The sequence below is a fragment of the Theobroma cacao genome, chromosome 7 (assembly GCF_000208745.1).
Source record: "Theobroma cacao cultivar B97-61/B2 chromosome 7, Criollo_cocoa_genome_V2, whole genome shotgun sequence".
NCBI lineage: Eukaryota > Viridiplantae > Streptophyta > Magnoliopsida > Malvales > Malvaceae > Theobroma > Theobroma cacao.
In genome coordinates, this window is record NC_030856.1 from 5,148,379 (window position 1) to 5,173,255 (window position 24,877).

General features: G+C 33.5%; 4 protein-coding genes across 6 annotated transcripts; all 4 read right to left on the reverse strand.

The window, feature by feature from the left end:
• On the reverse strand, positions 420 to 5,010 carry LOC18593984 (probable ubiquitin-conjugating enzyme E2 26). The gene is made up of 7 exons (XM_007021416.2): positions 4,823 to 5,010; positions 3,438 to 3,578; positions 2,348 to 3,319; positions 2,182 to 2,245; positions 1,803 to 1,942; positions 1,385 to 1,696; positions 420 to 1,195 (listed from the first exon to the last, which is right to left on the reverse strand). The coding sequence occupies exons 1-7, from the start codon at positions 4,886 to 4,888 to the stop codon at positions 905 to 907; spliced, it is 1,986 nt and encodes a 661-aa protein (XP_007021478.1). The 5' UTR covers positions 4,889 to 5,010; the 3' UTR covers positions 420 to 904.
• Positions 11,959 to 14,224, reverse strand: LOC18593986 (cytochrome c oxidase copper chaperone 1). Of its 2 annotated transcripts, none has more exons than XM_007021419.2 (2): positions 14,095 to 14,224; positions 11,959 to 12,507 (listed from the first exon to the last, which is right to left on the reverse strand). In XM_007021419.2, exon 2 carries the CDS (start codon positions 12,500 to 12,502, stop codon positions 12,266 to 12,268), a length of 237 nt encoding a protein of 78 aa, XP_007021481.1. In that variant the 5' UTR covers positions 12,503 to 12,507; positions 14,095 to 14,224; the 3' UTR covers positions 11,959 to 12,265. The 2 variants fall into 2 exon arrangements, with proteins under 2 accessions (XP_007021481.1, XP_007021482.2); XM_007021420.2 differs by having other exon boundaries at positions 11,959 to 12,531; positions 14,095 to 14,223.
• LOC18593987 lies at positions 14,649 to 15,948 on the reverse strand. The gene has a single exon (XM_007021421.2). It carries the CDS (start codon positions 15,440 to 15,442, stop codon positions 15,008 to 15,010), a length of 435 nt encoding a protein of 144 aa, XP_007021483.1. The 5' UTR covers positions 15,443 to 15,948; the 3' UTR covers positions 14,649 to 15,007.
• On the reverse strand, positions 17,011 to 23,169 carry LOC18593988. 2 transcript variants are annotated; one of them, XM_007021422.2, is made up of 10 exons: positions 23,109 to 23,169; positions 21,755 to 22,324; positions 21,217 to 21,498; positions 20,660 to 20,873; positions 20,368 to 20,477; positions 20,081 to 20,280; positions 19,160 to 19,263; positions 18,308 to 18,495; positions 18,001 to 18,200; positions 17,011 to 17,584 (listed from the first exon to the last, which is right to left on the reverse strand). In XM_007021422.2, the coding sequence occupies exons 2-10, from the start codon at positions 22,026 to 22,028 to the stop codon at positions 17,387 to 17,389; spliced, it is 1,770 nt and encodes a 589-aa protein (XP_007021484.2). In that variant the 5' UTR covers positions 22,029 to 22,324; positions 23,109 to 23,169; the 3' UTR covers positions 17,011 to 17,386. The 2 variants fall into 2 exon arrangements, with proteins under 2 accessions (XP_007021484.2, XP_017980714.1); XM_018125225.1 differs by lacking the exon at positions 23,109 to 23,169 and adding an exon at positions 22,523 to 23,052.

Here is a 24,877-nt window from a genome sequence, read left to right on the forward strand (position 1 = left end):
CCAGTGTTGTTTAGTATTGATAAAGACAGGATCAAAGTTCATGGAAAACTTGGAAATTTCCGCAAACAATTTCGGATGGATTTTCCTAACAGGCCTGCATTACATGTTAAAAACGAAATCTTTCCATGCTTATCTTAAATGCAGGATGTTTAGTTATCTTTACCAGGTCAAAGGTATCTTCTTTATCATGAAAGACCTGCCAAGTGCTAAACTTTTACACTATTAACAAAGAACAAAAACACAACACACAAACACACAAAGCCCCAGTTAACAGCCATATCGGAGACCCTGTCTTTTTCTTCCTTTTCTTTTGTAACCGTTAATACGATTCTAATGACTCCTCCTATCACCAGAAAATCAGTTCAGATGTTATTATTCATATCAAGAAGATTTGAATTTGCATTAGCATACAGAATCTGTGAAAACGAAATAAAGAATGGGAAACTTCTACATTGCATCCAAAACCAACAGGAAAACATCCAGAATAATTGTTAAGATTTCTCTGAATCCTTATATACAAATTACTCAAGAAACAGAACAAGCCATCAATTTACAGCAATAGTTCCAAGGCACCTCAGGTTCTCATCTCCAGTGATGATACGAGCAACTGCTAAGCTGTAACAGTATATTCCATCCTTGTGTTAAGTATATAAGTTAAGTTGTGCACCTCTAATCAAAAATGATTTTGTACGGTTGAGAAATCGAGAAAGAACCTATAACCCCCATCCATATATACATCTATGTACAATGTCGAAACTCTATGTAAGAGTCCTATGGATGAAAGCATATGACACTCTGCAATTCAAATCTAAACTTCTTGATAAGAGATCAGTTAAACTACTTTGCATATTTATAAATAAAACCATTCTGGTCAAGTTTCAAAATTTTAATTTCAAAATGTAGTTCAAATTGCAGCCTGCATATTATCAACTCGATTATTTTGACATTTGGGGACAGTAAGGAATTTCTCACAATCCTTGGCTCCAAGTACTGTAAATTCTTTCACGAGCATATTTACACACCCAGCCACAGAGTCCTTAAACTTCTGAGAGCAGCTCTTGTCACCTTCATCGACATCTTGAACCCCACCTTTTACCAGGCAACCTACCTGAGCACCATCCATATATGCTTTACACGCCACGAGAATATCATGAGCACGTTTGTAGAAATGGCCCACAACAAAGTCCTCAAAATGCTGCATCCAAACATGATTTTGTTAGAATTTAAAACCAAAGAGAAGCATCAGTAATTATACATTCTAACTGGCATTGTGGAACAAAATTTCCTTATATTATCATCAATATCAATAGCAAATGCAAATGATTAGTAACACACTACAGCTCAAAAGCTAATGGAAGGATCAACAAAAATTCTTGCAACTTACCTTTGGTGGCCTCCTCATGGAGTAGGTCATTGTCTTCAGTGACAAGATAAAAGTCTCCTCATTGTATTGCCGGGACAATGATTCACCTTTTGGTGTGCCACAATGATGTGCCCATCCAGGCTCATTAAAGTAAGGCTTCTGATTCAAGATTAGAGCCTGAATAGATACCAGAACTTGGAGCATGGTTGACATACCAGGTATCCACTTTTCATTCTTATTACCAGACCAGGTGTTAAGAAGACTAAGGCATACTTTCCCACAACTATACAAATTTGGATTGAGTCGAAGTCCACCAGAGTGGTAATAAACATGCTGAAACAAGCAAATCCCCAACCATCAGAACAAACATGTATAACAGAAGATAACATCATACAAGATGCAAGATAATATTTCAAAATCATAAACCTAAACTACATACCGGTGGTACTTTAGGATAGCTAGCAGGGAAGAAAACATCAAAGAAGAAGAGACCATCATGATAAGGAGTACCCTCTGCTCCTATAATTACAGCCCTTAAGAGATCCATCCTTGATTCATAAACCCTAACAAAAATAGTATCTGTTGAAACAATAAAAACGAGATAAAGTAAGAAACAATATTATTTACTACATTTCATCAGCAAAGGAGGAGAGTTTTGCAAGCACAGTGGAAGACCTCAGCCGTTAATATTGCATCCAAAACTGAATGTGCATTTTAAGTCGCAATTCAAGTTCGCAGTATTCACAAAATGACGGATTTATTGAAAAAGTTATCAAATGAAAATTCTCTCAGAGAAGTATATCATGCATAAAACTCACCTGGCAAATCTTTCTCAAGTATTTTCCACTCCTCCTGAATCTTCTTTGCCCAATTCTTTGGTGGCTGCCCCAAATAGCATTAACAAAGACCAAGTTTATTGGTTGAAAAATTAAGAATACAAAACAAAGAACGAAGACCTTACTATATCATAAACAAACTAGTCACCTGCTTCGTTGAAGCACCACTGGAAGCATAGTGATGGTCTGAAAAATCATCAACAGTATCAAACTGTTTAAAAAGTTGGAGCTTACTGAGGATTTCTTCTTCATTTACAATTCTCTGATTTCTGATTTCTGCCACCTCTTGAGGAGTTATATAAGCACCATCAACTGGATCAGGAAAACTTGAATACATATTATGCTTATTGAAACTAAATTTTGATTTCATAGGTGGCCACCAAGACACAGAAGGTTCCACAGCCAGAGTGTTATTTAATGCATCTAAAGGTGTAGGGAAATTTGAATGAAACAAACTGCTAGCACCAATTTGCTTCTGTATAGCAGAATTAATATGATCCCAATAAGCTGCTGGAGTTACTGCATGAGGGAGTATCATCGCATCAGAGTGACTCACATTACTACCATTAGTTGAACCACCAGCCTGGGAAGACTGCAAAGAATGCCCAAATTGAAGATTTTGACTACTCCATCTAGGTTGTGATGTAGCTGACTTCTTCTTACTTTGAGAACCTTGTGGAAATAACAAAGGTGAAGACAGACTTGCTTCTCCAGGAGAATGACTCAGAGGATCCCCTGGGGTCTGGAAACTAGAACTATTAACTAAAGCTGCCTTCTTGTTGGTATGAGTAGGCTCTGATAACCATGGTGAAAGAGATTGGTCACTCCCATCAACACCAGATGAAATGTTTCCATGAGAGGTTTTCTTTTTACTCTCTGAAAAATCTGCAAACCAAGGGATAGATGCCTCTACTCCAGCAGGAATATCAACATTATCAAAATGTGCTTGCAACATAGCATAGTCATCAACATCCATGATATCATTAAGGTAATAATTATCAAAAATCTCATCATCATAGGACAAATCACAATCAAGGTTAACTATGTTCTGTGATCCTTGGGTAGGATGCTTAGAAGGTTCAACCTTGTTTATCGAACCAAGAGATTTATCCACAAAGTCCTGTATAGAAAATGTGGAAAAAGTAAACAACAAAATCGATGGGTCCAAATGTACATTAAAATTAATGCTAAGCACAATACAGGTAACTATTGCAAGAACACAACAATCACTCACATACCTCAGCTCGAATGGTACTATAACCGCCAGAGCTACTTTTTACAGCCTTCCCTTTGTTCCTTGCATCAACTCTCTCATCAAGAATCATTATATCAGCTGAATCTTCCTCTTTATCAACATCAATTACTTCATGAATAATAACCTGCCAAGACATGCAACACTAATTTTCTAGTAACCCATGAGATAAGGAAGATTTTTTTTAGAGCAACAAGACTGTTTGTGAGAAACCAGTTAAAAACACATTAATTAATAAAGAATAGTTTAAAGAATATAAAACTTTGCTAGAACCGTGATTGTCCCTATTTCTAGCAAGGAAGCTTGTAAAATCTATAAGATCTTTCTTTGTGCTGAGTAGCTAGATTTGGAGTTTGTTTATCTACAAAGATCAATTTATATAAACTCAATCTTAACATCCAAACAGTAGAATCAACCACAAGAATTCTTTTCAACATTCTATCCAATCAAAGGTAATGCTCCACGAACAATATGACCATCCTGTGTGCTCTCTTTCCCATTTTCAAATAAGACACGATACTAACAAACAGTAATAAACTAACCTACAAAGTACATAAAAAGGCTATAAAACAATCCACGCCAGAAGGAAATTAAATCTTCAAAGCCCCCCATTTCAAAAAAGCTACTATCAGTATTTTATCTACCAAATGGTGTCCCATTTTCTTTGTGCAAGAAGAACACTAGAATAAACAAAGATGAGTTCAAGAGAGAACTCATGCACACTAATCACCAACTTCTTTACCAAGTATGCCTAATGTATTGACAAGGCCTAATGTATCGACAAGGTCTGGTTATTTAAAACCCTGTCACAGGGGCCTAAGGAAGGACAGATTGTCACAAGTTGTTCAATGGCGGCCCCTCCAATCATTGGTTCCCTAGCAAATAAGAGCAGGGAGACACTTAACAGTCACCGTAGTTGCCACATCAACTACTCCCTTATACTTATAAGTTCAAAGGATAAACCCCAACAACAACCAAATTTCAAAGTGGAAAAGAAAAACAAACAAAAAACTAAATGTGTAATAAATTTGGCAACTTTAAACCCCCATGATTGTCAGTACACAGTCCCAACCCACAGTTTTGAGTGAACTCATAAGTTTTCACTGTAAAAATCCGAAATTTAACTCCTTTAAACCCTAATAACTCAAAACTAATAACGATCCAAACAAAAATAAAATCAATAAAATTCCAAAATGAACCGATCAATCTAAATTCTCTTAACAAAAGTAACAGCAGAAGCGATCACTGTATTTATTCGAAATCAAGATATAAAAAAATGACATTTTTATTAAAACTATTTAAACGAACAAAAAAATGAGAGAGGAAAATTCTAAACAAATAAAAAGAAAACAAGAATTGACTATTTTGGACCTGTTTTTGCTTAGACTTAAAAGAGCGAGGAATCGGGGGAGGAATCTCGATCACTTCGGGGTCCATGAAGAAACTGGAATTCGAAGAACAAAACACTCGTTTCCTGTTTGGACAGTGAGAAAGTGAGAAGAGAAAGTGAGAGAAAAGTCATCAAAAAACCCCAAAAGACGCTCAAATTTTTTTTTTATTATTATTAAACAAAAAACAAAAACAAACGGATTCTAAAGAAAGGCTTGGAATTTCGCGTATTGTAATTGGCTTGCCTAAAGAACGGCGGCGGCGGCGGCGGTTGCAGCGGCTTCGTAGACGACCTGCTCAAGAGTGAAACGACGCCATTTTGGTGATCTTTTATACCATAATCTCTTCAAGAGAACTTTCGGGCTACGGCTTCGCGCTTAGTCGGGAGTATATATATTGTAATCCGCTCCTTCCTTAAAATTACCATTTTACCACTATTTAGTTGCAGGTAGGTCCCACATGTGCTTGCTTGTCAGGAATTTGTCACGGCTGATGTGGAAGTATGAGTGTAATTAGGTATAGAAGATCACGGCCTCGGCTTTCCGGATAAGCCATTGGGAGTTGACTGCTATACTAGAGAGAATGTTGACCCTTTAGTGGATCGTGGACCGTCTAATCAAGACTTCTGGACCTACCAACGGCTGAGATCGAGGAAAGCGTACCGGATAACTTTTGTGCAGGGATTTACTGTATTTTACTTTACTAGGAATATGGGGAACTGATGACGTCCACGTGTGCAACAAAGTTTTTCTGGTCAGTGGGGACCAGGGCACGAGAATCGGATAAAACATCTGCTGACGTGGAAAATTAACCATAATTGGTTTTTTGCTATAAAAAGAAAGTGCAAATCCTAATTAATTGCATCCTGCCATTTTAGGCCCTTTATTTCCTTGCTTGGAACTTAATACTTATCTACAAAAATCTAAAAAAGTCTCTCAAAACACTTCAAAAAGAAAATTAGATCTCTCCATCTTTACCGTTTGATTGTTAATACCGTTAATAAACAGTTAAAAAAATTCATTTGATTGTTAATATCGTTAGTAAACAATTAAAAAAAATAAACCTAATACTATATATATTTATGAATTACCTTTTAACGGTTAACTAACGATGTTAACAATCAAAGGATTAAAATTATTATTTTGAAACAAAGAGTATATGTAATATCTTTTAACAGTTAATTAACGATATTAACAGTAAAAAGATTAAAAACATCTTTTGAAACGAGAAAAACTAAAATGTATTTTTGAAATGTTATGAACAGACATTTTGGATTTTACCCTAAAAAATCTTTACAAGAATTTCTTTCTTAACAAACTCAGTTCAACAAGAATAGGAAGTTAACCTCATTAGACCAAGAAAGATTTTTGATTATTAATTAACACGAAAATCATGAAGATTATCTCAATGGGCAAGCCTGTGGCAGTTTTTGGGCCTATGAAGGGTCTAGATATATAGTTTGGGCCGAATTCTGCAAGAAAGATAAAAGCCACGACTTGATTTTGGACCCAATAAAATGGATCAACAATGAATGGTCCAATGGATAATTGGGTATGTATTGAGAATGGGAGGGAACGTATAATACTTTAAAAAGTTTCTTAATTTTTTTAAAAAAATTAAATAAATTTTTATTTATTATTAAAATTAATTAAATTTTTATATTTTTATTTTGAGTTAAATATTTTTTTATAACTAACAATTAATTATTTGTCATTAATCAAAACGTCACTTGACATTTTATATCATATATGATTCTGTTGTAGCATATTGATGTAACATATTGAACGATGATGTGACATAATGTTATGATCACGTAATATTTTTTACTTTACACGTCAACAATACGTGAGTATAAAATAATAAGTGTTTTTAACTAATGGGATTTTGTCAATCATTAGTCATATACAAAAGTTTATTGAATTTAAAATAAAAATATAAAATTTTGATTAAATATAATAAAAGAATAATGACTTATTTAAATTTTTTAAATAATTTATATGCTTTTTAAAGAATTATGCATTCTTTTTATTAACTAAAATTTACTTCAGGGAAGATTGAATTAAAAAAAAAAAAGAAAGAGAGAAAGAAACTAGTGAAATCATGATTATGAAATTTACTCTTTTATCATGAAATTATGGTTTTAAGTTGGATAACATTTTTTTTTAGAAGTCACACTAGCATTAAAAAGTTCTTGTGCAATAATCCATGTCATTTAGAATAATAAAAAATATTATATAATATAAAATTGTATAAGTTACATGAAAATCTAAATTGTATATATTGAGGAATTTAAATTACGTAAGTTATATAGAGATATTATATATATATATATATATGATTAATCTTAATCTTATTCATAGTTTAACTCTAAGTAACTAATAATATTATAATATAACTCTTAATTAGATATTATAATTTAACTAGATAATAATATTATACAATAATTTTAATTAAATAATTTATATAATTATCTTAATAATATTAAATATTAATTTTTTATCGAAAGTGGAATAAAATAACATTACTTGAAATAAAAAGAGAGAAAAGGAAATAAAATAACCAATACAAAAGTTGCTTTAAGTTGATATCAACATGGGCTGGTTGAGTGTTTTGGTGGTTATTCTTCCATTTGTTAAAAGACCAATCATAGTCATAAAGTATGTGCTTTGGTATGCAAGTTGCCTTTCAAGGGTGAAGGAAAGGAATCCTCATAACCATTTCATTGTTGGGTAGTTTTCCCTTAGCATGGCCACCACACAGCACTGCCTACTTTCTTGACGGGTTACTTTATCTACCATCAATGGCGGAGTCAAGGTGGTGGCCGCCGCGACCACTTCTCAGTTTTTTAATATTAATTTTTTTATTATTATAAATATAAAATTTAACATATATAGATTTATAATTTTATATAATTATCTTTTAATCATTTTTTATGTAAAATTTTAGATTAATCACTGTCAACCATGAAATCCTATTTGGCTTTCATAATTTAAATTATGATTCACTTTGTTTTCATACTAATAGAGTCTTATTTCGGACCGGACGCCTGAATGATTTGTAAACCAATACTTTTATTCATCAAATTGTGAAAATGGGTTTGATTTTTTTTATGCAATCTTACAAATTTTGAAATGGACATGTAAAGGGAGAAAAAAAATGAAAAATGGAAAGGTAGTTGTGAGGAGGACAACCATGATTTTCTCTTTGCATCTTGTGGATAAAAAGATTGAAAACATATATGTAAGGCTATACTTTCTTTGACAAAAAGAGATTTGAAAGTAACGTTGGCTAATTGGAGAAGCAATTGCTCTTGGAAACCCACCACGCAACACCACACCAAGAAAGGTTTTTTTGTTTGCAAATATAAGCAATTCAACCTCAAGAAGGAATATAAAAGAACAATTGAGACTTCCCAATCTTGCTATTCCCTTCATCATTGAATTTATTCCCATTTTCTTTCTTTTAATTTACAACAAATATCAATGATTGTGACATCTTTTAAGCTTACCCTTTTATTAGGGTAAAGTATTGTTTCATTAAGGAAAAAACATGAGTTATTATTAGGTCAAAATTAACCATAACATGTCAATTAAATGAAACAAAATACACGAATATATATAGAGCAACAAACTATACCCCCTTTTTTTTCCCTTTATTTCTTTCCATCTGTCCAACTTTCTTTTCACCTTTTCTTATTGATTTCAAGGCTTTCAAGGATAAGGAATTTATATATATATTTTTAAGTATATATGAGCCCAAAGAGAATTAATTCTCCATCAGTCTTTCCAAAGGAGATGCCTAACATTTTGGATGGTCAATATTTAAGGGTATTTATGCCTAATATATACATGTTAAATACTATTGAGCTATTTTCAGAAGCAAATAGAAAATAAATAAATAAAAGAACGCATGATATTTATGGGATTTTTGAGATAATTTTTTTGGGATATAATTAATTTATGAGATAATATCATAATCCTTATAAAGTTTTAAGCTCTATTTATCTATTTATATGTTTATATTATCTTTGTTACTATTATTACTATTTTATTTACCTTGACATTGCAAAATATTATAGCATTACAAAAAATGATAAGAAAAAGACAAAGAAATTAAAAGCTCATCACTGCAATGCCATACTGCTAGAGACAATGTAGAGAATCAAGAAAGAGTTGGAATAAAGAGAGAGACATATATATATATATATATATATACACATATATATACACACGCATATATATATATATATATATATATATATACATACATATATATCTTTTAGCATCATGAAAAGAGATAAAGAAAGAATAGAAGAAAAAGGATAATTATCTTATACAATTGAAATAAATACAAAGAGAAAAAATATAATATAAATTACGATAAAAAAATTATTATAATTTCGTATTTAAAAAAGATATAACAAGAGAGAATATAATATTAAATTCACAAAATTTAAACGAATTTTTATGAATATAATATATTCAGAATATAGTCACGTGAATGATGTAATTGCCACTCAAAATCTTGTCTATAGGATTGATATATTACCATATAATCCTGATACCATGTTTATAAACTAAGGGCAAGATAAGGTGCTAGGGAATTTCAATGCCATTGGACAAAACTAAAGCATTTTTTACCATATCATGGCATGGTTTACCATGTGTTTGAAGCATCAATCTTGACAAAAAAATTCTCCTTGGAGAATCCTGAAACAGATCTCTCCACTTGTATAGTCAAGAGCAGTGATTAGAGCTCGTGTGGATCAGCTACAATAACTTGAGGGAAGATATAGATAGATATCTATGCATAATGTAAATCATCTTCTTCTCTTTCGGAGAAGAGAAATGAAGTTGACATGAGAGGAGGATATCAAGCCAAGCGCCCCCCTCCATTATCAAGATTCCTTCGGACTCTTCCTCGAGAGGCGTGTGCTCCTCTCATGCCCGTGTGGACCCCATGCTAGAACACCCCCGGACCTTTCCTAGCGGGGTCCACATGGAGGAAACCACACCCCTCCCTTTTGCACCAGTCGCACTTCTTCTCCATCTATAAATACATGACCATGGTGCTAAGCTTGGGAGATATAGCAATCCGTTCTACAAAGCTTAGAGCTTCAAATACCTTCAGCTTTTCACGTTCAAAAACTCTCTCAAGATCACCATGTCTGACAAGTGCGGAAACTGCGACTGCGCTGACAAGAGCCAGTGCGTGTAAGTAACCCATGATCGATGACAAACGTTGAGCATTTCTAGGGTTGTGTCTGGTTTGAGATTATGTTGTTTATGTTGTTAACTTGTTATATTCATGATTTTTAGCTTCATGCATGTTACATGTTACTCTTAGGATGAACAAAACCTTTTCGATCCAAAACATCTATCATCTTTGAATTCCTCCCATGGCTTTCTCAAGGACAACCGGTGGAAACTTGTACTAGTTGTTATCTTTAAGCTCTTTGTAAGTTCGTGCATGAGTTTTCAGTCAATATCATTAAAACTAAGGCTTTTTCCGGTTTTTGCTTGCAGGAAGAAGGGAAACACCTTGGTCATTGAGACTGAGAAGAGGTACATATACTTTTGCTCTTCAAGGAGTCTGATACCTGCAAAGAAACAAACCAATAATACACATAAATTCCATATACATATGCTGCTAAGATCTGAAACATATCCATGAGATTTTCAAACAAGCAATCAAAAACTTCCCCGATGCACGATTTTCTACAATCAGTTGGTTCAGCTCTTATTAGTTCATCATATATGCTAATACTCTAATTTGTTATTCTTGTGCAGCTACATCACCACTGTCGCGGTGGAAACTCCAGCAGAGAACGATGGCAAGTGCAAGTGCGGAGCCAACTGCACCTGCACAGACTGCACTTGTGGTCATTAAGCAAATCCTGTGTTCCAGTTCCTGAGAACATTGGGACCTAAACAATAATGAAAAGCTGGGTTGAATAATCTGTGTCTTTTATGTTATAGTTTGTGGGTGTTTGTTTTCCTGTCTGCCAGTCATGTTTGTGTCTCCTTATATACTGTGATGAAATGGCCATGTCTATGGCCTTGTCTGTTTAAATGAATTACTATTAGAGTAAACTCTTTCGGCCTTTATTAAAGCATAAGCATTCTCTTCATAGCTATAATGATCAGACTCCAAAAGATATGCTCCTCTCTAAGGTAACAGATAAATCAGGGTATCAAGAGTTATATCAGGAATGATGCATCCTTCCAAGTTTCAACTTTCAACAACAGTAACAAATGGTGGAGCAATGAAATTGGCATTCAATAAATGTTTTTATTAACGTTGAAATATACAAGTTATCATGTTCTTACTCTTAAACAAGTATGCCACATATAAACAAGCAACTGAAAACATAGTTTCATCAATATGTTTAAGCCATTATCCAAGTTAAAATTGCAGCAGTTGCAGCACATCCAGCTTATTCATAAGCTAAAACTGTTCATATCAACAGCTTCTAGTTACAGAGAGAGAAGAAGAATAAACAAGAGTAGACTGCTCCACTTTCATTATCTATAACTTCTATATAACCTCAAAGAATCAGGACGGAAAAAGGTTAAATGCTACTGATTATTCTAGCATCCTATTCCATCCAAATCCTATTTCATAATTCCCTCCATATAGGTCTAAATTACACTACTTGTACGCATACGAGCAACAGGTGCAGACTCATTTTAACCTGTGATTTGGACTATAACTGATTTTCTTGATGGGTGATAGAACCAGAACCAAGGGTTAAGGGAATCACACGATCTTGCAATGAAGAACCTCTAAATGAGAAAAAGAATAGCAGGAAGTCTGAGGTATAAATGGAAACTCAACCAAACTGTTGTTAAATTTTCTTTTCCTGGAAATTTCTGTTGTTGTTTGAATGTTAATTTCTGATCAACCATATCCAGAAGCAACATATTATTCTATCATTAGAGATTCCAAACATAATGATAGGAAAGGGGAAAAAAGGATGTGACAAGAATCAATTCTTCATGTTGGCCATTAAAATACTCATCTTCTCATTAGTTTCTTTCAATCTACGGTCAAAATTTTGACCAATATAAATTACACACTAGCGCAAGTAATTGAGAGAGAGAGAGAGTAGACAGGGATAGTCAGCTAATAAAATAATAAAACGGGGAAAATGTTTACTCAATCAAGAACCAAGACATAATTGGACTCATCTATCTGTCCATATCCTGACTCATGAAAGTATTTTGGCGGTTCCAATTCACACCATAGGGGTACAACCTCATAAAACAAGAAAATACAATAAAAATTAACTTGGCTGCATCCAATTGCCTTGAAAATCTATCTTTCCTTTATTCCTAGATGGTCAAATCATATCTGTGTGTAATCCTCAAAGTAAATAGTTTGTAACTCAAAATGTTTTAATTCTATAAACCTTGTATGCCAATCTCAAACATTAAAGCCCTCTGCACGAAGGCACTTCCGATGAGCCTCTATCCATTTTGCGCAAGCCTCTTCACCATGCTCCACTATGCATTCATCTCTCAGCTTCTTAGTTTCGGGGCAAGCACAGCAAATTTTCTTCTTTGGCTTTGATTCTGGGCCAGATGTTACTGCTGACACTTGATTTTGCTGCGAGCCAGGCAAAGCTAAGGCAGAGGTATTTTGCATAGGCAACCCACCCATTCTCCCTGGTAATAAGTCAATGTAAGATACTGTGAGAGAGAGAGAGAGGAGAGATACCAGAAAAACAAACCAGATCAGCAATATCAAATTCAAAACTTTTATGGTTCAAGAATATTGAAGAATGTTTCATAACTTACAAGAACAGCAGTGGCCTTTAGTTTCAAGACAAGGAAAATCAGCAAAGGACATTATAACATCATATTACAGCAACAACTGGCAGCCAATATTAATTACTTTTTGGCCATTCATGTACCATATTCACATCTTTATGCCATATAAATCCAATCCAATTAATCAGAAATGGAAAAGCAGGTGAAGAATAACCACAGTAATAGTCTATCCAGTATGATTTAAACAGCATCATAGAGAAAACAGTTGGTTAATGTACTGAAAAAGTGAAAACAGATCACATGAAGAGAATATTGGTATATCACCCAAACTATTCCAGGAAGTAATTAGTTGTAAAAGTTTCAAACTGAAGCACCAATTCTACCAACATATAGGCTTACTTAACAAATTTATGTCTCTTGAATGTTTTCTATACCATCATAAATTTGGAAACAATAATCTCAAAGACAAGGATAGCAAAAGAAATTATTAAAGCAAAGAAGAAAAACAGAACAATTTAGTCAATGTCACTAGAATGCATTCAATTTATCCCTCCCAGGATTAAACTTCAGGTAACACATAATAATATTACAAAGGCTTACACAGCAAGTTTTGATTCATTAGATGGTGAAAACAAAATACGAGGACCTGAAATTCTCTGAGTCATTGGAGCTGATGAACAATAGGTCGGATAAGAGTCAATCAAACAATTCAACCGAACACTAATACTAAGAACATAAATGTTCAGCAAGTAATGGTACCAAAAAATTCAATCTGATAATTAGAATTTCCTAGTCTAAACTTATATTGTTGACTTCTAAACCTAAACTAGACAAAAGTCTTCTCCCTACCTTATCCCTTGAGCAATTTAGAAGCTAATCATTTACTAAGATGCAAGTTTTCTTCTTTGTATCTAAGCATTTCAAACAGTCCTATCAACTAAAAGCTAGCCAACAGCAACAGCATTGGTATATCAGTTCATCTTAACTTAAAGCTAAATCTTTTTTGCAAGATCCAAACTCCAAACAAAGGCCAAATATCTTGGCATCCAGTCTTTCCAATTTATTCTATAAAAGAACCAACCACTGCACAACAAATGTGATTCTCACCATTTAAATTCTTTAACTTCTAGCTCTACACCTTCCAAATCGTTAAAAGAAAGAAAAACCCAGAAAAGAAAATAAAATTCTAAGACTAGTCCCACCACTTTTCCCTACAATTCAGTCCAAAAAATAGCCAGCTTTCGTGAGAAAAAAAAAAAGCGGCCACAATTCATCAGAACAACAAAAACCCAGATAGAAACTAACATGAATGAATCAAATTAACACTTTGCAATAATAAAAATTGAATCTTTACTGCTACAAACTTTAATTTTTTTTTCTTCCTTTTGTTTCCTATAGTTTAAGCTTTTGCTTCTATGGAATCAAGAAATAGAAAGAAAGGAATAATAAATAAATAAACAAATAATGGAAAGAAGAACTTACTGTTGAATTTTAAGCAAACGGGGGATTCAAAGCCGGCAACTGGCGGTGGGGGTTTTAGAGGTTTTAAGGAAGGCAGCAAAGCCAACAAAGTTATAATGGTACAGAGCTGGCCAAGTTGAAGTCGGGTCGGGTCAAACCTTTTAGTCTATTCTTTTGATTTTTCTTTTCCAAAGAAAAATAAATTTAAATACGTAGGAATATTAACTATTTTTATAGCGATGACTTTTAATGTTCAAAATTCAAAAAAAATAATGATGAAAAATTATTGTAAAATATAGAAAAAAATTACATAAGAAATAATTTTTTAATATTAAAATAATCAACATTTAATTTGGATGAGATTACAAAACATATCATATATTAATAAATAAATTTTTTTTCCAATTAAATTTGTAAGCATTTCAAAATAGATTATTAGAATATTTGAACTTGTTGTAAGCTATGACATAATCTCCTTGATCACAGGTCACACCAAAAGTAAGATCAAGGAAAAGAAAAAAAAATTTCCAATCTAACCAATTAAGTAAGTATAATAATTTTTCGGGATAATTAAATCTCGATTTTTATTTTATTTTGCGAATCAAACAGTGTCATGACAATCTTATTGTTTTTGGAAGAAAAAATTACATGGAAAATTTGTTACATGTGAGCCATGGCCCCAGCATCAGAAGCCAACATGTAGGCCTCATATCACTTTTCTTTGAACATACGCATGTTCCAGATCCTAAGCAAGATCCAAGCAGCTTCCAAATCCAGGATCCCTTCACTCCATCAGTTCTCCCATGGCAGCTTTCTTAGGATCCAGGATTCGCTTCTCAGTTTGTTGTGAAGTTCAGAAATCCAACCTGGTTGAACCCAGACAGTTTTTGTCATCAATTCCTGTCAATCCTAGTACTCTTCCTGTTCAGCACAATTAATCATACTTCTCTCTCCATGAATATGCAAGTAGGAACAACCAGGACAGTGCCAAGGCCATATCCCCAAGAGCTTGTCTAGGCCATTCATGAGCAAGATCCTCGAGCTTTCCTTCAAAAGAAACTCTCCAGATAGCCATTGAAACATGAAGAAGTACACACCCTCTAGCAAAGAAGCTTTGGAACTCTGTGTCTTTAACGAATGCCACCATGAACAATACAAATCCGATAGTGAACAGAAGCAATCCCGAAAATGATTCAGATGTTTGGATCAAGAGTTGATCATGGGGTGTTGAACCTTGTAGCTTACTTGCAATCTCATGACCATGACCAAACACTGAGACTTCCTTGGTGTAAAAGATCATTAAAGCTCCAGAAGTAAGAGCAACTATGGAATGGAGCATACAGATAATGAAAAACCCTGGTATGCTCATTGATCAAAAGAAACTAATGGGAAATTTTTTTCTTCCTTTTAAACAAATCTGAGCTTCAAAACAATAGCAGAGCTAAACAGTAATATGACTCTAAAGTCTAGACCATACCTTAAACACAAGTGATTAGAACCTGTAATATATGATCTCAATGGAAAAATACCAAGAAAGGAAAACTTACTTGAACCCTGACCCCATTGCTGAGGATTTGGATGGCAGTAACTGAAAGGAGTATATAAAAGGAAGAGTTTCTAAAGGAAAGAAGCAAGAAGAGTTTATCACTTGGGATTAGCCGTAATGGGATACCAAGCCAGCTGTATAAATGAATACTATAATTCTGATTAATTTATAGGAGATATAGTATGGATTTAGAGAAACAGCTTTGAGATTGCTTCCTTCCATATACCAACCAATCCACCATGCACAAAACGCCATGCTTTTTTTGGTTAAGGGTTACTTGCTTCCTCATTCTGCAAAGCAACTCAAACGTTTGTGGGTCATGGAGTCATGGGTGAATATTAATTTTTTTTCCTTATTTCTCTTTGAGACAATAATTTAGAGATATCTTTGTTATATGTGAAATGGGATCATGTAGGGCCAAAACTTTAGACTATTTTTTTTTTGGTATTTTTGACCAATCCTAATAAATTTTCTTACCCAAAAAGAAACACTTTAATGTCTTGAATTGAGGATATGGGGTTGGTTGATTGGTCTTCATTTAGAAAGTAATGGGTCACCATATTTGGGACTTTTGGCTTATCTGCTCTACTTGTCAAACCCTGTCAATTTTTATTTCACAAAATAAACACTTCATGATTTCATAAGATAACTTAATCAAAGTTTCTCTCATAATTCTGTTTTCTTTTCCTAATTTCTATAAACAAATCCAAAAAGGTAAAATAACCTTGAGCCCCTCAAAGAGGCATGTATCTAATCAGTGAAAAGCTTTAGTTTCATTGGCCAAAAAGAACTAGAATGGTGAACTTAGAATTTAGTAGCAATGCCAATAACAACACTTCTGGAGTAGAAGTGTCAAAATTCTAAAAGATTTTGCTGTAAAACTTTGGCATTGAGTTCCCATGTGAATTCTAACAAGACAAATACAACATAGAAATCTCAACAACCACATAATTCACAGCATAGAAATCCAAAGTTGCCTTTAGTTTCTTTTTTTTTTCTTTTCAAATTGCTTTTGATTGTTTGAAGATTGCTATGCTTACTTTACCACAATCCAAGCATTGTTGCTTTGTTCTGTAGGCCAACCAAATGACAACTATGCTGCTCTATCAAATAAATACAGGTTTTTCATGAGGAAGCCATCATTGCTTGCTCTCACCTTACAGCTGTAGAGTAAAGGATTCTTTCAACATGAATATGGATCACATGGACAATCTTGCAAGATAAACTGCATTTCATTTCATCAAACATGTCTCTTCACATAAAACTTTTGCTGTCTAGATTCTGATGAAACCCTATCAGAACAAAGATTTCTGCTTTGGGCTAAACCATTGTAACTTTATCAGAATAATGTAAAAGAGAGAAGAGACAAGAAATTAAATCTTGTGCCTGGCTTTCACATTGATCTCTTCAGTGGACTATAGATAGATTAGCATGAGCAGGATCTTGTCAAAGTCTGCCTTAAGGAGGCTTTGATAATCGAAAGTTTTTACTCCAAAGAAGCAACAGACAAGATTCAAAGCAAGATACAATGAAAATGGCAGCAGCTTGTATGGAGCTCATTCAGGATGTACAATAATAAAAGAATAGATATCAAAATTTCAGACAAAAATGCGTGGCATTTTACTCCTTATGTAATCCTAAAATTCTCTAATTAATCCTCCTACTCCTTGGTGACAATTAGAAGCAATCTGATTTTGTTAAAAAAAAAGAAAAGAAAAAGAAAAAAGAGCTACAACTTCCTTTCTTTTCTTTTGGCTCAGACAGCAGCTAAAAGGAATTGCTGTCTCTATTACCAGCAGCAACCTTACGGTGACGCCTTGAACCAGATCTCTTATCCCTCCCATGTCTAGGAATCCTCTTCCCCGGAGTTCTTCCGCGTGTATTGATATTGGGCAAAGCTGGTGGGAGTTGAGTCACAGCAGCAACTGGTGGAGGCATTTGCTCCAATAAATCTCTGTGGTATGCCTGTAAACAAAAAATCACTTAAAAATTATTACATGCACCTAGCAAACCTACACATGCCCCCCCATGCATATGCATAAAGAGAACGCTGGTTGTATGCAACAGAAGCCTAGTGGAATCCATCTAATCAAAAAAAAAAAAGACTACAAAGCCTCAAATCTTTAATTAAGCATATATCATGTACTAATATGCATGATTTTAGACATCCCAAGATATTTGAGAACATGTGTTCTTCGTAACTCCTTGTGTATTTGAGGATTTGGAAAACATGATCCTAACCCCTCACCCCTTTTTTTTTCTTCTTTTTCTCTTTCCCCTGCTTCTTTCTGACTCCCAGTAAAAATGAAAAAGAATATATTTAGGTTTTATGCTCTAAATTCATAATCCCGTCAAGTAATATGCCAATACAGAATATGTACCTGTATAACAAAATTGCGTCTTTCACAATCCAAGAACATATTGATACTCCAATCAACTTTTGCCATTATTTTATCCCTTACTATGGCAAAACTTAACTGGTCCCTGGATGTAAAACGATCAACTTCATTGAACCACAGGCAGGTAAACAGATTTGTGATGGGAATATGTTCCTTTATGAGTACACAACCTTCAGGAACATCTGCAGAAAACCAGTCAGGCACCAAAAAGTTAAATGCTTTTTGATAGAGAATTGGTTGAAACATTGAATAAGGAAAAGGCATGTAATATTTGTATTTGTATACATACCACTGGTTAGAGGAAGCTTGGCCTCTGAATATGGTGTTAAACCCTCTTTTTTATAAAAATCCACCTGTTCATCAATCGAGGAATTATCATATTTTCCTGCAGCTTTATTTGCTTCAGCCTCTACAAAGACATCAAATCGTCTGTAGTGTCTTGAGATTGCAAAATTAGCATTTTGGCGCCACAAGAATCTGAGAGGAAGAACAATCAAATAAGACAATGTTCAAATCAAATTCAATTATATCCTCAAATCTAAAGTCAAAATGGTAAAGCATGCTTTGTACAAATGATTGATGCCTAATGGGAGGCTATCTTCACTAAGTTATAAAAGCTTTATATAGAACTGAGTTTCCTAAATCAAGTAATTAGTTTTCATTAAGCCCTTACTCTCAGGTTGTACTGCCTTTTCTCTTTGTCATACTCCAAATCAACGAATATATATCTCAAAAAATCATAAATGTCAAACATTTACAAGAATTTAAGATTAAATCTGGAAACCAGGAAAGCATACACAAACATGTCACATAACTTTTGGGTTAATGAATAATTTACAAATTCAAATACAAGATGAAGCCAACTGTTTGTTGTCAACGCGTCACAAAAATATAATATTATAATTGGAGGCCAGAATCTCTCATTCCACTAATATCAAATATTAAACCAAGTAAAGCTTATATTTAGGTAGCTATACAAACCAATAATTAAGGTTAATATTCTAGAATACAAAGAGATCTTGATGTTTCATTATAACTTAGAGATGCAGTCCATCTGACAGAATAGAAATCACATTATCTAGAAATTTAAGAATCCTTCTTAATCAACTTCATATAAATAAAATCATAAAATGGAATTTACCTCTCAAGAAGTTGATATGGATCCACAACAAGCTGGAGCTTTCCATCAATCCATATGGAATAGCGAACATTTGGGAAGATTCTATGCAATAAAAGCTTCGGAACCTGCCAGATATACATGCCAGGTAAAAAAAATTCAGCAGCCCTGAAGTGTAGATTAACTATGAAATTTCTAATAAGGATTTATGCACAGGATATCCCTGAAATTTCACCAAATAACAACCTCTTCCTTAAACTCTTATTTTGTGTGATGAAGTGTATAAATTTAGGTCCATTTTGAAGAAAAACAGAGCCAAGGATGAAAATCAACAACCTAATCCCCACTCTTGACACTGATCCAACTACTGTAGGACAAGTTCACCATAGTTGCTAAAAGTCTAGGAGACTGCCTATCAAAGTAGCCATACTTGTACAAGCCATAAATACCATGACACATCATTTATCCTCCACTTCTTGACCTAACCAACCAAAGACGTGTTTCTTCCTGTTTGTCTATTACAACCAAACAAATTTTTTAAAACACGGTCAACACCCCTTACACACAGCAATCTGTAAAATGTAATACCCTAAGTCACCATTAATATTAAGTTTCTAGCAGCCTAGAGCTTAAAAACAGAGAACCAAATTACAAAATCTGCCCTCACATCCAGGTACAGAACTATATACAAAACGCACAAGAACATAAAAACATAACATCGAAATTTCTGCATTTTGAGAGTGTATTTAAATGATTTGATGAAATCAGCAACAGTAATTCCTACTTTCTTGTATATATATTCAGAATTCAATATCCTTGATATCAAAATAACAAAAAACTAAACTCAGATTCAAGGATTTCAAAAATGCTCAAAGGTGAACATATTCCAAAAAATCCAAGTAAGAATAAAACAAGTGCAAATCAACCAAACAGAAGTAGGCTGACCTTCCCATTTCGTCTTGCATCACTGTAAGGAACATTGTGGATGACAACAATTCTCCACAAACCCACCCTTTTACTGCTGTCCAAAATGCTTTTGTTCTTCATATATGCTTCTGTTTCTTCATCAATAAACATGTAGAAAGGAATATTTTTCTTTGCCTCCTCACTAATATTCCTGGGCTGTTGCATTATGTCATAGTTCCCTGGAGAAAAATAGATAAAGCAATGATGAGGATCAGGCATGCATAAAAACAAGAAGCTCTTATGGAAGCTTGAATGCCTAGAAGTACCAAATATGGCCGACGCAACAATGATGTCATGGAACTGCTGCAACTCTGCAAGGTCAGCTTCATCAAAGTCAAATCCAGTCAGGTGACCAGGTTTACGTCCCTTGACAAATCTGACAAAAAAAGTATACAAATTATAATATTAAAGCTCAACTAGAGGAACGAGACTTATTTATGAAGACAAATAATTCACTAAATCATTTACATGCACCATATAAACAATAAGAAACATAAATTTCTACCTGAAATGTCTTCCATGAATACTGGAAAAAGTAACAAGAAGAGTGAAACCTACCCACAGTGCACTGTCATTGACTCTTTTATGTCAAAAGAATCATTTCTTTGCTTTAGAGATGGATATCCACCAAAGTCAGAGCCCCCATGAGGTTCACTTTTGATAGGATTTTCATCATGAACATATGTCAAATTATGAAGCACTGGAGATGCTGATGGGGAGATTGGCATGCTAGCTATGGCCTGATCCACTGGGAGGTAACATACTGGGCATGCTGAAAAAGGGATGAGCAAGGATAAAATCAGTACCAAGATAATGGCACATATACTAGATATTCACATAAGAGAAAGAATTATTTCATTCTTATGACTATGAGTAGATCAATTTATTTTGGTGCAAGAGTGATTATTATTTTAAAAAAAGAAACATAATGAATAAACCAATCGCTTTCTGGTGATATATTATGTTATTCTTATACAAATACGTTTGCTTCTATCTAAAACTACTGCTTTAAATGCATTCATATGAAAAACATTAATACAATTACATTACAGGCCGTGTTCCAATATTTAATGCAACTGTGATAATGAGAACAACAAGAATGAACTCAAACTTACGGCGAGGTCCAATTCGTCTAAGGGTAGGTGGAGGGGGAGGAGGAAATGTGAAATTCGAACATGGATGGTTAAATGGCAAAACAGTAGCACCTTCAGAAGCGGGAACTAAAAATCTATTTCCATCACCTCCTTTCAGACCGTTTACCACAGAATAATGTTCATCTTTCTGCTTATCCTTCCTTCCAAGGATGCTTGAAGCTTCAGGATTGCTAGGGGCACCATTGACATAAGGAACCATACCCAAAGTTCCAGTCCGTTGATCAACATTTGGACTAGTGCTTTCTGGTCCATTAATCATACAGAAGGCAAACCAGAAAAGAATTGAAAAGGTTATTGCCTAAAAGCAAATTATCATGCTGAGAACGAAAAGTCACAGTCATTACATTAAGCAGAAAGTAAGCCAGCAAAAGACTAAGTACACAAGAAATATGTCAACTGATGCCTATTCTACCTAGAAGTAAAACTTAATGCTCTTACAATTAGGATCCCAGAATCAAGTTAGAACTTAGAACCCAGAATAACAGAAGAAAGAACAAACCTTTGTTGACTACAAAAGAACCCAAGACAAAGACCAAAAGGGCAAAGGCAACCAGAAGCAGCATTGACACCTTCCGACGACCTAGATATCGGCACCAAATGTAGGGGAGAGACCTCTCCTTTTCCCTAGAACCTGAAAGCATCTTGGTTGAATTCTTTCGTAGACTAACCAAAGATTTAGGTTGCAATAATCCTCCACCACCAACAACAACACTGTTGATGCTCTGCAATGACCCATAACTCCCTGTACGTAGACCCAATGACCCTCCAGTCATTGTATCTGAAATCCAACCCCAATTTCCTCATTCATTTCCTTTCACCCTCTCATTCACTCACAATCACCCCACAAAAATTCTGTCTCCAAAAACTTTACAAGAAAGAATATATTTTTTTGCTATGGCAATTTGGAAGCAAAGCCAATGACTCAATTCTCAATTTTAGACAAAGAATACTGTGAATATTGACCTATAAACCAATCCTCTAATCGTTGCATATCATCGGCTATACCAATAACACAGTTCTCCAAGGCACTTCACTTTTCAATGTTCCCAAAAACCAATGTGATTGACTTCTGCTAACATACACAGACCAAAAAAACATAAAATCAGAAAATTCTTTCTCCAAAACGCTTAAGACAAAGAATATAAGTTTTTTGCCTGTATATATGCACTTTGGAAATTTAGATTTCAGAAATAAAAACGAATAACCCAATTCTCCATTTTTTACAGTGCAAAAGATTGAGATGACCATAGAGCATCTAAAATCAAACCTCTAATCGTGGAAAATACACAAACTTAATGCCAAATTGTAATAAAATTGTTCCTTTAACCAATGTGATTGATTCTGCTAAAAAAAGAAACAATTTAAACAAAAATTATAAAATGCGGCAAGAACTATAACTTTTTCTACATCAAGCCTTAAAATAACAAAAACCCATGATTAAATTTCACTTAACTTGATCTCATAAACCAATGTGATTGAATTCTACCAACCCACCAAAAGAAATAAGAAAGAAAAGATCAAACACAGAAAAATATAAATATGGCATTGAAAATTACAACCCAGTTTTGAATTTCATTACACTTGATCTCAAGAACCTATGTGATTCAATTTATTAACGAATACCCACCTTCAATTAGAATTGTTTTAAACTAAAAACTGGGTTTTTATCCATGAAATGAGACGAAAATCAATAAGCCCCAAAACCAAAAAATAAAAATAAAGAAAAATCACATTTTAAATGAAATAATTCAATTTCCAGGAGTTCAAATCCAAACCCAAATCAGACCCAAAACAAACAAAAATGAAATAAAGAAAAAGAAGAATTGCTAAAAAAAAGTGGGGAAATTACGTACCTTTAAGAAAATGTAGGTCCCTCTTTTGATTTCAACTTTCCTTTTTCTTTTTGGCTTCTTTAATTCTCTATAGAATGTTAGAGTTTTTCTCTGATGGTGACTGTTTTAGTAAGGGCGAAACGATAATTACTGATTGAATTTTCCTTTTTTTTATTTGTAAAAAATAAATAAGATCTCGAGATAAATGTGACAAATGTATTTAATTTTTGGACCAATTTATTAATTCCATGTTAAGTGGATAGAAACAAATCCAATGCAGATGACCTATTTTATTTTGATAAAGATTCTAGTTGTCTTATAGATATTGGGAACACTCAAGTTCTGAAAAACTTGCTACTTTAATAAATAAAACTATGAATTTTTTAATTAACTTTTAAATTTAAATATTTTATTATAAAATTTTAAGTTTTTCAAAAATTCAAAATAAAATATTTTTTGTCTGACATTTGTCATGTGTTTAACAGAGAATAAATGTCACGGATTTCATATTAATAAAAGATAAAATAAATCTTTACTAATGTGAACCTATATTAAAATCAAGATGACTCGAATTAGTATAAGGGTATCTCTTTTTATGGATAAATAACTTGTGCAACATGAGTGAAGTAGAATGTATCTCATATGAATAAAAAAAAAAAGATAAACTTTAGGTTTATAAATAAAAATCTTCCTTTACTTATCATGTATATATTTTAAGTTAAGATCGTGAGCTCATGACACAAAGACGATGAATGCATTCTTAGTTCCACACTCGATCCATTAATATCTTTGAAATTATAAAAAAAAAAAAAGTGCATTGGAATTAAAGTTTAGAGTAAAAACTAAATCTTTAAGCCATGTGAAAAACAATACTTTGAAAGCGATGATGTTCACTATGGTAGGGTAATGCTTATGGCAATTTAATAAAATGGTGAATGATGGACTGGGGAGAAAGTTGTGGGCCTTGTGGCAATGTAATCATATAGCAACTAAGAAGACAACTTTGTTCATTGGTAATTTAAGGCAATGGTGGGCAATAGGATAAGAATGAACTATTATAGTGCTACTTGAAAATGTCCACTAAATTATATCTTTATATTTAATATGAATGGAGAAGAATAAAGTTGAGGCAATAAAATAATTATTTATTTGAATTCTTTAAAGTGTAAAAGAAAATAATTATGAACATAGTTTACAATTAGAATACCCCTATGGGGCTATAGCCCATCCACCCAAAGGCCAAGGAAGAGATTAGAATTTGGACTAGGCCTTTAATTGGGTTCAAACATAATACTTAGAAAATGGGCTCCATCCAAAGAGCTGCCTTCCAAAGTCTAAAGTTTAGAAATTAATCCTCTCATCATCAAATAATGTAATATTATCTTCTTGATAATTACATTATCGGTGATTATATTTTCATTAAGATACTAAACATTATTTTAAAATATAGATTAAAATATTAAAATTTTAATTTGATATACACCACAAAAGGCTATGCGCCAATTAAGCCTAGGATTGCTTGCATTGGGAAGCAAAGGCAATGGCACCTAACTTTTCCTATTGCTCTTTATGCCAATTTTGATAATTGAGTTCATTCAAGAACTTTTTTTAGTGCACTTTGATGCTGTAAAAGATTTGTACAACCCAAAAAGGTTTTAAAGATTAGTTTTTATTACGAATTGAGATTATGTTTCCACCGTAATCTTAACCTAATTTCAATCTACATAAGATATTTTCTCTCCTTTTGTCAAATTGGAAAGATATAGAGAGAGAACTAACCATATTTTCTC